This window comes from Eucyclogobius newberryi, unplaced genomic scaffold (assembly GCF_026437365.1).
Source record: "Eucyclogobius newberryi isolate DKJ021-1_F unplaced genomic scaffold, fEucNew1.0.hap1 SCAF_13, whole genome shotgun sequence".
Lineage (NCBI taxonomy): Eukaryota > Metazoa > Chordata > Actinopteri > Gobiiformes > Gobiidae > Eucyclogobius > Eucyclogobius newberryi.
The window spans coordinates 21,188,624-21,204,611 of NW_027315757.1; the positions used below are offsets into that span (position 1 = coordinate 21,188,624).

At 39.3% G+C, this 15,988-nt stretch overlaps 1 protein-coding gene and 1 non-coding gene across 3 annotated transcripts in view; one reads left to right on the forward strand and one right to left on the reverse strand.

Annotated features, from left to right (window-relative positions):
• The window catches only part of cacnb1 (calcium channel, voltage-dependent, beta 1 subunit), a 104,167-nt gene continuing 88,179 nt past the window's right edge, over window positions 1–15,988 (forward strand). For both annotated transcript variants that reach the window (XM_072442905.1, XM_072442906.1), the window contains exon 1: window positions 1–301. In XM_072442905.1, the coding sequence (XP_072299006.1) occupies window positions 212–301 (90 nt within the window). In that variant the 5' untranslated portion in view covers window positions 1–211. The remainder of the gene's footprint in view (window positions 302–15,988) is intronic.
• trnac-gca (transfer RNA cysteine (anticodon GCA)) lies at window positions 13,164–13,235 on the reverse strand. Its single transcript has one exon. It is a non-coding gene; the product is annotated as a tRNA-Cys (tRNA).

Sequence of the window (15,988 nt, forward strand, 5' to 3'; positions counted from 1 at the left end):
GGAGCGCCAGTGAGGAGCAGCTGTTGTCATTATTATCACCGTCAGACGCGCAGACACGTCTCCAGCCTTTGGGGGGAGGAAAAACAGAAAAAGAAAAGAAGAAACACTAAGATGACAATTCAAACAGCTTCTTAAAAAAGACGAACAAGCAGGAAAAACTGAAATAAAACCCGGAAACAACGTAGATTTTGTACAAAGTTAATGGTAATCAATGGTACAGAAAAGTAGTATGTCTAGGACGCCTTCCACTTCGACCCAGGAGATCCAGATGGACATGTTCGAGCACCATCCCCACGCGCAGGTAAGACACGGAGAATTAACGCGTTTGTAACAATCACCGGGAATAACGCGCGCGCGGATGAAATGAACGCTACATCTCTGACTGATTTATTTATTTATTATTTATTTTTTTCTACGCAAACGACGCTTCCTCTCACTTCGGAGGATTAACAGGTTGTTTCCAGGCGACGGGGAAATGGACTGGCTTTGTTTAAAATCATCTATAAAAAAAAAGAAAAGGAAATAATAATAATAATAATAATAATAATAATAACATCTTTCCGTGTTGGTCGTAATACATGTGTAATAAGCTTCTCAATAATTGGAATCTTTACGTTTAATGGATGATAATAATGACAATAACGCGCGATATGTTTTTAATACTTTAGCAACAGCATGATCAGAAAGTGCCATTAAGAGCCAAATTGACAGCATTTTGATAGAATATAATCTAAAATAGGCGTTTGTATGTGACTGATGGATTATTTAGTAGATGATTTAAAAGTTTGTAAGATAAAATGTTTTAAATTCAGGAATGGTGCTAAACGTGAAGCGGAACATGATGTGATTTATGTGGAGAAACTGGCAATAATCCCAGATCATCACAAATCAAGGCGGTTTTGTCTAAATACATTTGTCATTGTAATTTTGCATGATTTATTTATTTTGACAGGGGCAAAATCCATATTTCTAGGTTTTACCGGACAAATACTAACACGCTATACCTTTTCATTTCATGTACCTGTATATTATGCACACAATAACCACAAATTGTACTTTTTGTGAAACTCCGATGCAAACGTGAGGCTACAAATATGTGTTATTCTCATATTTTGTCATAAAAAAGCCAAGTAACTCGCATTTCTACACCGTAAATACAAAATCGTTGCCTCTTTTTCTGGTTATTAAGACTTCAAAACACTAGCATTTCAGTCATGTAACAGTTGAACATGTATTATGCCTGTCATACTCCATTTTGAAGTTATTTTGAACATTGCGATGACACGTTAAACACTATCGGGATCAAACGAAAGTTGCCTCTGCTTTTAATACCTCGCTTTTTGTCAATCAACTCTTTTTCTTATTGTCGTGGTCGTGCGTTGTTGTCACTTCGATACGGGCCATGGCCACGGTCGGGCTGCAGAGGAGGCATTTTGAGCATTTGGTGAATCTTTGGGACGAGTTTAGTCATAACTGGATGATATTATACTGGAACAGGAACACACCTACGCCGCACGCAGTCATTGTCTCTATAGAGCAGGGAAAATAGCGCCGCGGACTCATGCAGCCGGTGATTCAGAAACACAAGCCACACTGTATGTAACTGTGCAGTCAGCGAGGTCGTGTGAGTCAGTGTACGCGTCTTGAGCGTATGGATAAATGGAGACGCTGTACGCTCTTTGTGTCCAACTGGGTTTTTTTTTTTAGGGGGAAAATGCGATGACCAAATCTAGATCTAAACTGAAGACGAACCGGGCCCCAAACTGTGACGGTCCGAGCTCTAAATGTACCGTATTTTCCGGACTATAAGTCGCACCTTTTTTCATAGTTTTGGCGGGGTTGCGACTTATACTTATATTTATACTTGTGCTCCGGAGCGACTTATATGTGATATTATTTGTTATTTTCACACTTGAAAGCGCATTTCATACTCCAGTGCGACTTATATATGTTTTTTTCTTCTCAATTATGCATAGTTTTGGCCAGGTTGCAACTTATACTTATATTTATACTTATATACTTATACTCCGGAGCGATTTACATGTGATATTATTTGTTATTTTCACACTTGCAACCGCATTTCATACTCCAGTGTGACTTATATATGTTTTTTTCTTCTCTATTATGCATTTTTTGGCTGGTGCGACTTACTGTCCGGAAAATATGGTAATCGAATGCTGTAAAACGCGTGCGGGAGAATCGACAAAAAGGCTAAAATGTGAAAAGTGTGTATTTCAGAGGGTGTTTGCACGGATCTAAACAACAGAGTTAGCCATTTTTATGCGCAACGAGACGCAATATTTTGTTTTGTTGGAGGAAAAGTGCATCCATTCAAATCCTGCAGCCCTAATGTTTGTGGTTGAGTCGGGTCATTCAAAAATAGACTTGAATTGTTTATTTCATACTATTCTTGATCATAAAAGGATTTGAGTTTTAAAAGTAACATGCTGTTTTTAGCATGGGTTAGCATGTTTTATTAATAAATAGTTAAAGTGCCTTTGACAAGTTAAACCACACATTTCAGTAAAACGTAGTGAACATGGTTATATTTAAGATGTTACTAAATGTTTTGCCTACTTTCCATCATTTTTGGTGGCATTTTGACAATTCTGGTGACGTTTACAATCGTACTTCCTGGTTGGACATGAGCAGCCGATGTGACATAGGTAGAGGTGATCCCACGTCTGTTACCTAGCAACCATAATGTAAACAAGGGTCAAAATCCAGATAAATTACACTTCAAATCAACAGTTTTGATTTGACAAATAACAATACCTGACGACACTCTTTATTTTGTGAAATAATAGATTGAGCTGTGAGAAAGTGTGTCTGTTGCGTATCAATTTTGGCCGTGTCTGAATGTCCACACTCGTCCCCTGACCGCTCACACACCACATAGTCCCGCACTATTTAGCAAACTTTACAGTGTACTCTTATACTGAGAGATTTGGACACTGGGCTCACTACTGTCTCCTCGCCGCGGGTCATGTGACTCGAGCGTCTGGGGAAAAAAGTCTGCAAAACTCTGATAAAAATAGACTTTTGTAATTATTATTCGTCAATTTGGCCTGACACGCAAACATTTATGGATTAATAATCGTCACACAAGCCATGGATCTCATACTAAACAGTAAACGCGCTGGATTATTCAATGTTTGGCCTGTGATGGTGATCTCAAGCTAAGGTAGGCGGCTAACGCTAGCAACTTTGCGGCGTAACGGTTAATTTTTCACATTCTCGAGTCACAGTGCTTTTTCGAACAGCTCTTCTACTTCATTCTTCATTTGTTGTGTCCAGTTAAAGAGTTGTCGCTTTTTGCCGTTGTTTTTCCCAACTTTTGCAATCGCAGGACACTCAAGGTGCATTGTGGGAGATTTCGAGTGCACTAGTTTGTCACCCGCTGGACATTCGAACCCCTAAATGGTGCCGCATGTACAGAACATTGTGGACAATCGGACACAGCCTGTCTCTCCATTTCCGTCGCTTATTGATGACATCACAGAGGGATTCCGTTTTAGAACTCACCTCTGCTTCCTGTAATTTTCGACTCTTACTTTGAAACGTTTCTTCCCAAACCGTGCCGGAGATGTTCGTTATGCGATCGTCCGCGGCTCGGATGTTAACGAAGAACAAAACATCGAGAAAACGTTTCCCTGTCGCCGCGCGGTCAGCGACAGTGAGCGTACATGTCGGCTGCTGTGTTTGGAGATCGACGCGGGCTAAAAGTGTGAACACTGGTGTCAGCGCTGTCACTTCCTGTCTCCTCCTTCACCTCGCTCGTCTGTTTTTAGCAGTGGGAACAGATGGACCCCCCTCCGTACGCTGGCAGCAGGGAAACGTTTGTGCTGCGTTGAATCAATTAGATATAAAGTTCAATGGAGAGGTCAGGCCGGAGTTAGCGTTTGTCTTTTGCCAGTGGAGATTTTTAAAAATGAGTGAAATAATGAGTAAGAAAACATTGATGAATCACATATTTGTCCTTGTTTTGATCAGTCAGACAGTGATTTTAGACATTTAGTCAGTGCAGTTTAGCGGCGGGCGATATTGACAAAAAAATCATAATTATTACTTTTTTGGAGCATCTTCATAACACAATATTATGTCAATTCAACAGCAATAAAATTTGATTTATTAATTGAGGTTTAATTACCAGACTAATGTGAAATGTCTGTAAAAATTAATTGTAAACGTGCAGAAATATTATATCTTATGCCCTTTTTCAGCTTGTTTTGTCGCATTTTCCACTATAAACGATATAATCAATGTTCAAAACAACATTCTCGATATATTTCTCAGCTCTAGTGCCGTTTAAACACTAATAATAGTCCAAAGTTTTAACTCTTTTACTGACAGGAGATCGTTTGAACGCCTCTCGATTAAGCCCCTCTGTTGCATTTTACTGCCAGTTTGAATACGCTTTACAACTTCAATAACGACTATTTCCGCGCACGACAGACACTGCACTTTAGATTCCAAGCTTTGATAAAACCTCTTTTTTCAAGGATTCGCCGTATTGACCGTCAGTCTTGGCCTTCCTTGTCGTCTGTGTTCCAAAATGTCGACCTCGATGCACAAAGTTTGGACCGGACCAGACAAATGGGTCGTTGTGCGTGAATATTTGAACCGCACACAAGAAGACGTGCTGGTTTTGGGAAGGCGCGGTGTTTCGGGGGCGCAATCGAATCGAAACCGCAATTTTAATGAACGGTCACAATATGCAAATTGCCTAGACTGCGACATTTATTCATGTAATTCATATGATTTTAGTTCTTTCTTGTTGTTTTCAAGTTTTGACACATTCAAACAAACAGAACACAGAAATACAGACATGATTTTGTCTCTGAACATCACAATATCCCGTCCATGTACCACTGTTCTTCTGAAATGCACCTGATTCTTTGTTCAGCAGTTCATATTTTTTGTCTTTTCTTTTTGGCAAAAATATTCAACGTGAACTAAAGTCAGATTTTAAAACATGAATCACAATCAGCGTCGGATAAATATAATTTTTAACAGTCGACGAGTCAAACGATTATTGCTATTGTACACAATTTTTTTAACTTAAATAATGTAAAAAAAATGTGACTGAAGGCTTCCAAATAGAGAATATTTACTAGAATTATTTTTCATATTTTATTTATAGGAAAATTATACATTTTTTTGGACAATTTCATTAAAAAAGGCATTTTATTTTGCGTTTTAGCGTATATACAATCCACATAACAACTACGGTAATCAAACCACAATTATTCTTTATTTTTCATATTTTATTTATAGGAAAATCACACCTTTTTTTGACAATTTGATTAAAAAAAAGACATTTTCTCTTGCTTTGTAGCGTATATACGGTCCACATAACAACTACGGTAATCAAACACGATTATTCTTTATTTTTCATATTTTATTTATAGGAAAATCACACTTTTTTTGACAATTTGATTTAAAAAAAGGCATTTTCTCTTGCTTTGTAGCGTATATACAATCCACAAAACAACTACGGTAATCAAACACGATTATTCGTTACAGCCGACTCGTCACGATTCGCCGAGTAATCGCTGCGGCCCTGTTCGCGTTCACGTATATTTCAGTATTTTCAGAGTGATTCAGGCCTCGTCGGTCCTGCCATAGCAACGCTGACCCGAGTCACACTTTTGCAGATGAAGAACGTCTCGGCCTGGAGCTGCCACACCGTCAGCGCTCTGATATTACTTAGATTAAAGATTGTGTTCGTTGCCACCATCAGATTGTTCCTTGGCACAGAATGGAGAAGGACCCTGGACCAGAGTGTTGTGATGCTGCACAGGACAGGGAAAGATTAGAGAAAATGTGATATATGTTTTTTTAGGACTGGGATATGTGACCAAAAAATGTGTCACTGTACTTCTCTCTTGCTGATTCATCACGATATTTGATTCGGTTTTATTTTTTGTCTTAAACATCATTAACATTGCGACAAGTTGGCCACTGTCCAGGGTGTACCCCGCCTAAGGCCCGAAGTCACTGGGATAGGCTCCAGTCACCCGCGACCCCAAAAGGGAACAAGCGGTAGAAAATGGATGGATGGATCATTAACATTAACCATCATTAACATAAAACATCAATAAAATTGCGTTTGTGAACGTAAGATTCTTTTGACTGTCGCCATTTAACGCAAAAAATAGTACATTTTGTTTCTCCAAAGTCTGAACTCTGCTCCAAATCACATGCTTTTACTGAAGATTGAAAGATTAAAAAGAAAAAAATGATTAGAAATGATTGAATCTTGATTGAAATGTGATTAATGTAATATTGCAGTTCCGTACAAGCTGATGAATGGAAGCAAAAATGTAAATGACTGACAATAAACCAAGAAATTCAATTCAATCTATGCTAAAAAATTCAAACCCTAAATGCAAAGTACTTTTTGTGCCGGTTTGTTTATGTCAAATGAACTTTACTTTATCGTTCAGACAGTTTAAATTCAGAGATCTGATCAAAGAGGAATAGTGATTTATTTCAAAGCGGGTTAAAGGCGCTGTACTTTTTACGCATAAACAACTTGCAAAACAGAACATTTTAAACCCTTTGCAGCCGTCCACGCGTATCGCTTACGTCACGAATGCTTTCCCAGCAAAATTCACCGCAATGAGTTTATAAAAGCGCTTTTCACATCTGAGCTCGGAGCGAGTTTGAAGCTAACACACATTAGCATGCTAGTGGCGCACTTTCTGGTTCTCGGAGAATAAAACGCTTTATATTTAGACGCAGAGGAAGCACAGTGGTCTCATTTTCACCCAAATAGATGCTTTTTACAATATATTTGCACCGAGGCGGAACAGATTTGACTACATTACACGCAGAAATATCGAGAAGGCTCTTTAAGGGTGCGTTCACACAGTTTGAGTCCAAATGTAGACTTGGTTCGGTCCTCTTCTAGTCCCGATTAATCTGGTCTAGTCCAGAGTTAATTACAATTTTAGTCCCAGATTTCATGCGTGAACGCACCGTAAATGTCACTGTTTAGTCACTTTAAGCAGTGAGTGGCAAAAACGCATAAGAGTCAGTGGGTAGAACGGACTTTTGCTCCTGTAAGAGCTCAAAACACAGCAAAAATATGAAAGAACTAATACATTATAATAACAGGTATAAAGGTCTATAGATATTTAGTTTGTACCTGACATCTAAAAGAAGAAAAGCAAGTAAACAGTTGTATAAAAGCAGAAAAACAACAGGAACACTGCAGCCACATATATCACTGATACAGACAGAGTTGAACTACTTTCTCTCCTTAAATAAGATGTTTCTGAGTCTGTTCATTGTAGAAATGATTTGTTGCGAGGCGAGATGAAGTGTTCTAAATCTCCAAATGCCGTTAGCAAACAAGCTAAAGTCTGCGCAGGCGGAGCAACAACGGAGAAACTAACTTGCCGTATCAAGTTAATTCGAGAAAATCATGTTTTTGCTGAACCCAAAATAAATCAATCAGGATGTCGCGGAGCATTTTAAAAGTATTACAATCGTGAATAATATTTCTTCCCAACAATAATGCATTATAACACTGACACCGTACATCACACGGATCATGCGCCGAACATTGTGATTGATCAACCCTTTAATGTGTTGATCGAGCCGCTCCAGGTTTCCATTTTAAAGTCTTACCGGCGACAACTCGCGCTCTTTAATGACACGCCTAATCTGAGAGGATGTTTACCTACAGGAAGAAGCCCATCTCCACTTCCTCTGGCCCTTTTCTGCCCTTTGCCCGTACGAACAGCCCCCAGAGTGGCACTGGCAGGACCACACTGTGTTTCAAATTCAAACAGCAAATTGAATGGCCGACAAAACACCCCGTTATATTTTATCTTGCTTATAAACATGCTTAGAACGTTATAGGGAAGCTCAATACATCGAATATTACATCGATATTGCCATTCACAAATGCAATAATCAATGTTGCGACTACGTTAACTACTACTTCGAGATTCTCCATCTGCCAGAAATGTACAGTTTTTAAAATGGTCAAAAAAGCTGATTTTATTCATGATTTTCCTTATTAGGCCTCAATAACCCTTGTTTTGTCTCTGTTCTTTTTTTTAAATTTAGACACAGTTTGACCAATTAATTAAGTACGTACATTTTAGCTTCAGTATAAATGGAATTATTGTGTCAAAGAAAATATTACAACATATACAGCTCCATTAAAAACATCCCTTTTGCCGTGTTTACATGTGTAAGTGTTCACTAACTGTTTTGTGTTGTAAAATGTGTGTGTTTTGTCTATTGTATTTGATATATACAGTTTTTTCGGGCTGTAAACGTTTGGTCGCTTAGGTCAATGGAGTCCTTGTCGACCAAACGTTTTAGTACTTGACTAATTATTCTGTCGGGATGGTAAACATTTAACTGGACAGCTGCAGAAAGTGGAAGACACACAGTGAGTTTTTGGGGCGACTGATATATTTTTTCTGCTTTTTCGTGCAATTTCTTAGTTCGTTTCTGTTTCTGAGTTGTGTTTGTGAGTGAATTCATCAGATACACGGTCAGATTATGTAAATTCTTCGTTTTGAGCGCTCTTCTAGCACCACGCCTCGCTCCATTTCGGTCGACTAATTGACGAAAAGTCGATCTCGATTCCTGCACATTACAGAAATGCCCAATATTGCGCAGCCCTCGAACGACACCGACATGTTCCGACATCTGAAATACGCCCGATTCTCGTACTAGTTCCTTAGAAGTGATTGACGTGCAGCCTCATCTGCCGCTCTCGTATCGAGCGAGAGGGAGAAGCGTTGACCCTGAAAACTCATGTCCGTGTTACGTCTGCGCTTTATGCAAGAGGCGCAGGTGAAATGTGTTTTTCGCATGACGACCGCGTGCCCTCGATCCATTAGTTTGGTCGCACGGAGCCCACGCAGCAGCACCGGAGTTAAAGCCGTCGATGAACCCGTCCGCTTACGTCGTTGCCGTGAAGCCCCGCATTTGCATATTCTATAAAACAGCCTCAAAATAAACACGTCTTGTGCTGCATTCATCGCGTTATGTATTGTCGAGCTCAAAAAGGAGAGGCGAGTTTATTTGCAGAGCGCGATTTGTGTTTCGAGTATTTCAAAGTGCTTCACAGAACGAGAAAAGATGACAATAAATGACATTAAAATGACAATACAAACAAATACAAACACGCATAATCACGATGAGCCGATGTAATCCCTCATTTGTCCAAGCGTGGTCCGAAAACACAGCGACGACCACCTTTGAAACCGCCATGATCGTTGTACTTTACCAGAGAAGAGTGCAGATACATTCCTTTCAACCACACGCGCAACTAAACACAACCGTTTTGAGCCTGGATTTGAACATTGCAATATTCCTTTGTTCATATAAGAAAATTAATGAATGAATGAAATATAATGTGCACAGACAATGGTGAAAAATCTTCACACTAAAGTGAGTACATGCATTGTATTCGTTCGGAGCAAGATGCAAGGTGTTCCACAGATTAAATTAATGTGTCCTCACTTCTGACAATTGAAACATGGGTCACATGCAGAGGGCAATAAATAATACCTTAACCTTAAAAGGAGAGTTATTATTGAGCCATAAGTCGTGTGTATTGCTTCCTTTATTGGCTGGAGTTATGACATAATCACACCAGGATCAGGACGTTTCTGGGTCCACAAAATGAGTCAGTGACCGATTTTCGTTACGTTTTGACAACACTACTAGGGACTAAGTGCTTCGAAAAAGCTCTTATGTCGTTATAATCGCTATGACGCACGTGTTGTAGTATCTGCCCCTATTCAAATAAACCGCTAAATGAATTAAATAGTTCCTCGGCCTTTTGTGCCATCAACAAACAATCAAAACCAACAAAACGCAGCCAGTTAAATACATCCTCTTTGGCTGCAGTCATGAATATTTGTATGATAATTAGAGGTAATGGTTTAAATTGATCGGCGAGGAGCAGAGAAAAGACTGAGAATAGCAGCTGTACGTCCTGTTCAGCTCTGGAGTGGAGTGTAGGCGGACCGCGCTGAAGACAATGATATTGCTCCGGCGTTTATCCTGTCCCACGTTTACTGCGGAAATTTTGCGCAAAACCCTTTTATAAATGTCTTCACACGGCTGCTAACCAATGTATTTCAACAGATTTTACAGTTCAAACTGGTGTGAAAACAGAACAATCGACAAATGTGATTCCCTAAAATAATATCACTTGTGTATTTCAGTTCAATTTCGTCCATTTTGTTTTCCCAGTTTGTTTACTTTGCTGGATTACTTTATGTTTTGTTCATTTAGTTCAAGTCTAGTCCTCATTTGTAACAAGTAAGTTCTGTAATATTTGTCTTTTAGTTTGAGTCTCTGCTGTCACAAAAGCTATGCTACGTTATGCTTTGTTATGCTAATGTTGCTAACGTCTTCACGGATGGCGACACACGCACAAATTCACTCTCAAACGATGTCTTTACAAAGTTCAGGTTAATAAATATTGAGTTGGATCCTGCCTGATTTGAGCACTTTTTATTATTTGATTAGTGTCAGTACGTAAACAATGCACTGCTTATATATATGTTTCCCGACTTTCCCTCATGTATTATCAGCGTTTGTTTACATTGCTGGATTACTTTATGTTTTGGTAATTTATTTCAAATATTGTCCTCATTTGTAATACGTAAATTCTTGTAATATTTGTCTTTTAGTTCGTGGACTGCTCCTGCGCTGAGCCTCTATAGTTACAAACACGATGCTACGTTATGATTTGTTATGCTAATGTTGCTAACGTCTTCACGGATGGAGACAAACGTGCAAATTCACTCTCAAACGATGTCTTTACAGCGTCCGGGTTAATAAATGAAGTGAGTTTGATCCACAGTTTGGCTGATTTGAGCACTTTCCTGGTTTATATTATTTGATTTGTGTCACTTTATAAACTCTAACGCACTGCTCATACGTTTCCCGACTTGTTTTGTACCCTCATGTATTAGTAGTGTTTGTTTAAATTGCTGGATTACTCTACGTTTCAGTAATTTATTTCTAATCTAGTCCTCATTTGGTCCTGGAATAATCACAAATCTTTACTCTTTGACTCAGACGGACGAGTATAAAAGTCGATAATCTCACGATTCAGTGCAATATTCAACCGTGCAGCATTTCTTCTCTGTTAATCGGCTCATCTCGTCCCGTCCTCCTCATCGAGTGCGCTAAATCTCCCCAGACGTCCAAGGCTACATGATTCTCGGACGCAGAAAGGCTGAACGAATTTGGAAAAATATCTCAACAGCACTTTTCCTCCCTAACAAGCAGTGTGATCGGATTTGCCAATGTTGTTTGATAAAAAGATCAGGATTACGTTCAACTCCAGGAGCGTGACATTTGAGAAAAGACTGAAACTCACTGCTGAACTAACGCGAAGAAGAATAAGAATCACACGCATTTCGGAACATTTTCGCTGAGGTCTAACGCCGCGTTCCGGTCGTTCTCAGAGGGCGGACTTTCCGACTTCCCACTTGTAGATTGCCTCGGAATTCCTACTTGGGAACTCGGGTTCCCAAGGACGACGAATGCACAAATTCACTCTCAAACGATGTCTTTACAGCATCCGGGTTAATAAATGAAGAGAGTTGGATCCACATCTTGGCTGATTTGAGCACTTTCCTGGTTTATATTATTTGATTTGTGTCACTTTATAAACTCTAACGCATTGCTTCAAACTTGAGTTCCAACCTCCGAGGACGACTGCAGGGTTTATAGGTTATTATAAGACTCCAAGGAGACGGCGTATGTTGTTTGCAGAGGAAATTACAATGCACTTTGTCATGTTTTTTTTTTATCTCCTTGGAGACGAGCAGGTTATTGGCCAGATCTGTAGAGAGCTGACCCCGATCAAATATAACGCTTTTTATATTTAAAGCGGTTACATCTTTATGGTTTGTGACGAGTTAATTGCGACCATTCAAATTGCAATTTCCAATCGATCACGGCCGGTTCCAGGCATTTTGTTTGCGACCCTAAACCAGATTTTGTTTGTGCCCACCAGATGACACAATGTTTAAATAAATATACTTAAGAATGGAATAGACAGTAACAAAATAAAGACAAGAAATCAGGAATGGACTGGGGAGAACAAGTGATTTCTACTGAAGCGGGTCACATTTATCAACATTTCCATTTTTCTTCTGTAAATTTGAAATAGATAATATGTCATTTCTTGTTTTCTGGTGCATTTTATATCTAAATATTTATTTAATCTAATTTTCTACCAGTTACGCTATATTTAAAGATAGATAGAGCTTATCAGATGTGGCTCCCCCTAGTGATTGTGGCCCCAAACATTTACTTAGATTGTTCATACCTCTGGCCGGCCCTGGATTCAATTGCAATTTACATTCAGCTTCTTTTTACATTATTAAAGGAGACATTTTATGCTGAAGACATTACATTATCTAACTAATCGCAGACTTTAATTGAGTTGAATCTTGCTGTGCTAGTTTGCGGTTGAGTTTGTGGATTTGTTGACTTGTTGCATCCAGTGCCAGTTCATTGCCGGTTCAGCGGGTCGTGTTTGTTTGAAGAGCACGTCATGCCTCTCGCTCCTGTGCCGCTTGGCGCTGTGTGTCATCGTGATAAGAGGAAACACGCCGCGGAGGCGTAACACGGCTGCTAAGCAGAGTTAACCTGTCATCAAGAAACTCTCCGTCACAGAACACGGGCGGAAAAAACACAAGTGGAGAGAAATCTTCATTTATGACTTTATGAAAGGCAAAACGCTCAAGGATTTAGACCAACAGATCGGACATAAGAATTGTGAAGTTAATACAAACACAAGAAATACACATTTAGCATATTCTTTATGCTGTTATTTTGCATTTCCTGTATATAATTGTCCTGATCCTTAATTTGTGCATTAAAAGCAATTGTCAACAGTTTTGTTATATAACTATAGTGTATTACCTGCCATCATTTATATACATATTGTGGATTATGCCTCGTTGAGCCGCACAAACAGTATAAACACGTTCAAAAAGCTCTTTTCTTTTACATTTTCTTTGTTCTTGGTGCAGGACAAGTGTAAAAAAGTGTAACGCACTCTCTCAGTTGACTCAAAATGACTAATATCATGTCCTAAAAACAACTGATCGACCGCAGCGCCAAACCTGATCCTGAAAAACTCAGTTAAAAGCCTTTTCAGGGGGCATCCGGATTTGAACCGGAGACCTCTTGATCTGCAGTCAAATGCTCTACCACTGAGCTATACCCCCATGGCTGTTGATTGTGACATCAGCACATCTTGTTTGCATTCAAGGCCGGTCAGAGGTACGTCACTGCGTGTTGACTTTACAATAGCATTTGGTATTGTTATGGCTATTGTGAGCAGAGGTTGGCACGGGCTCGTTGTCATGACCGTCACTCTTTTTGCCCCGTTAAAGGTGCACGTACACTCACCATGGAACCGTTTTGGCGTTGGAGATGTTGGTGCTTTGCCCGGAACGTTCCACAGTGTGATACTAAACTCAAATCTGTCTTTATAGCTATTGTTCTATGACAGACTGTTTTTATTGCTCAGAAACACATTGAAAAGCACAGCGGGCCCTTTTCACAGCGTCTCAAAAGTTCATTTACCGTTCCGTTCATTCTCTGCGGGGAAATTTTGCCCTGTTTATGTGATTTTTCTTTCCTTTTTATAGTTTTGATACTCGTTCAATTGACTTTCTGATCTGATTTTCTATACTTTTGACAACCTTAGATTAAAGCCGTTTCAAGCGTTTTTGTTTTAATCTAACTGAACCGTTTCAAAAATATGAGTAGTGCACAACTCCTTGTTTTGAGTACAGGGTCTTTGTTCGTTATTTACTCTTGCAAAGACGTTTATCATACAGTTTTACACATGTCACATTACCCAATTAAAGCTTTTATGAGGACACTATTTGTTTTACTGTATTATATGATTTCACCAGCCACAATTTAGAATAATAAACTAGGATAAAATAAGAGCATGCCAGAGAAAAATTAAAAAATAAATACAAAATATATACGGCAAGGTAAGAACAACGGTGCAAACTCTGCTCATCTTCCTTATATAGAAGAAAAGCAAATTTACTCCCGTGTGGTGCAGATTTCACCCGGAGACTTCTTAAACTGCAGTCGAATGCCAAACGCCCTGGTCTGGTGATGATTGACGTTCGGCGATTTGTTCTCAATCGCGTGGACGAGCCGTGCCCATCGATGAGCCGTCGTCTCGCTCCGCGCCGCCGAAGACGCAGCACAGCCAGCCTTTCCTGATTGCAAACTAACGTGATTAGCCGGCATTGCGTAACCATGGCGACGCGGCCGGGTGGGCTGGTGGGTAATTTGATGTGCGCCCTGGTCCCGGCCCGGATAGAGCGTGCGCCGGGGGTCGGCCAATCGCATTACGGAGCTCCAGTTTGCATCACAACATGAGGAATGACGAGTAATAAATGATCATTATGGACTCTGTGGAACATAGACAGGAAGTGTGGTTCATGGGCTCTGGATCTCTATCTGTATCAGGAAGATTTAGGAGTTTATTGTTGGTTGAAGGAAATGTTAATGTAAGAAAAGTTGGACTGTCGGCCGTTTTATTCGACCGATGAATTGATGACGTTTTAGTCGACCAATGTTTTTATTAGTGTACTAATTATTTTGTCTAGAGTATATGAATTTGTTTGAAAAAACAAAACTGTTTTTAAATTTTTTAAAGACAATATAAAATACCATTAAAGGTCCCATAACATGCAAAATCGACTTTTTAGAGCTTTTAACCTTCTTACATTGCTATTTGTGCTTCATATATGTACCCAGAGTGTTTTGTATGTAACCAGAGTGCAGTGTTTAGCTATATTACAGACTATCTCCTTTCCTCGAATCTCCAAACTGACGGGGGGTGTTCACAGGACCGCGTCATAATCACAGGCACGCGTCATCATCCCCCCTCACCCTCCCCCTCCCCCCTCTCCACCCCCCTCTTGCCTTTATAATGATTAGATGATGAGTTAGAAATACTGTCAGTATTTTAATAACACAGAACGCTAATTTGTGTCATGAGACTATTCAATTCATCCAGCAATTAAAACAAGATACGGTAGTTTAGCTCAATAGGATAGACGTTTTCCTTTAATGCAGGAAGTTGTTTTTTTCATATTTGCCTGCAAGTGTTATGCACTAAATATTGATAAACACCCACACATTCTGTTGTCCTCTATTGAGAAATACATATATGTTAGATTATATGTATTTCTACGGGATAACAGCGTAAAGTATGAATTATCTGAAGATTTGGCATTGAATCACAAATTGAATCTTTCTTTTTACATATAAACGCAGAGTTTTGGTTGTGGTTTTGTGAGTGCTGTTTGGGTCAGATCATAGCGATACTGAAACGTTTTGAAAGCTTTTTCCACTTTCACGCCACTGTCTCCTTTAGTCGACTTATAGATAGAGCAGTAAGAATAATTGCAGTGGGTTATGAAGCTCAACAGTCCCACCCACTTCGAAGCCCGCTGAGGTTCTAAAAGGAGATTTCCCACTCATTTTCCCCATAGACTTGAAAAAATAAATACAAATCAAATATTAAGAGTTTAATTGAGATTATAACCAGTTTTGTGGTAACTCATGTCCATAATGTGGTTGTGTTCACTCCAAAAGCACTTTTAAATCCTAAACTCTGCAAACTGTTATAATAACTTTTCGTTTTAATACATTTCAGTAACAGATTTGACATAAAATTCGTGGTCATCTGATGTGATTCATTTGAATTATGTTTTATTTATTTGTTGCATTTCATTTTGTCACTTCCTCTCCTTTGGGTCAAATTCACCCCCAATTAAATCACAATTTAGTCTTCATTCAGTTGTATTTACTGTCTGGTCCTGTTGTCTAAACTGTAAAAAACACTGCTCTAGAGAAAATTAACCCACGTTTCACCGCAGAGGCAAGAAAACCGACGTCGTCCCATTCCATTTAAACCAACTTAACCACTAATTTGTGTTTCTGT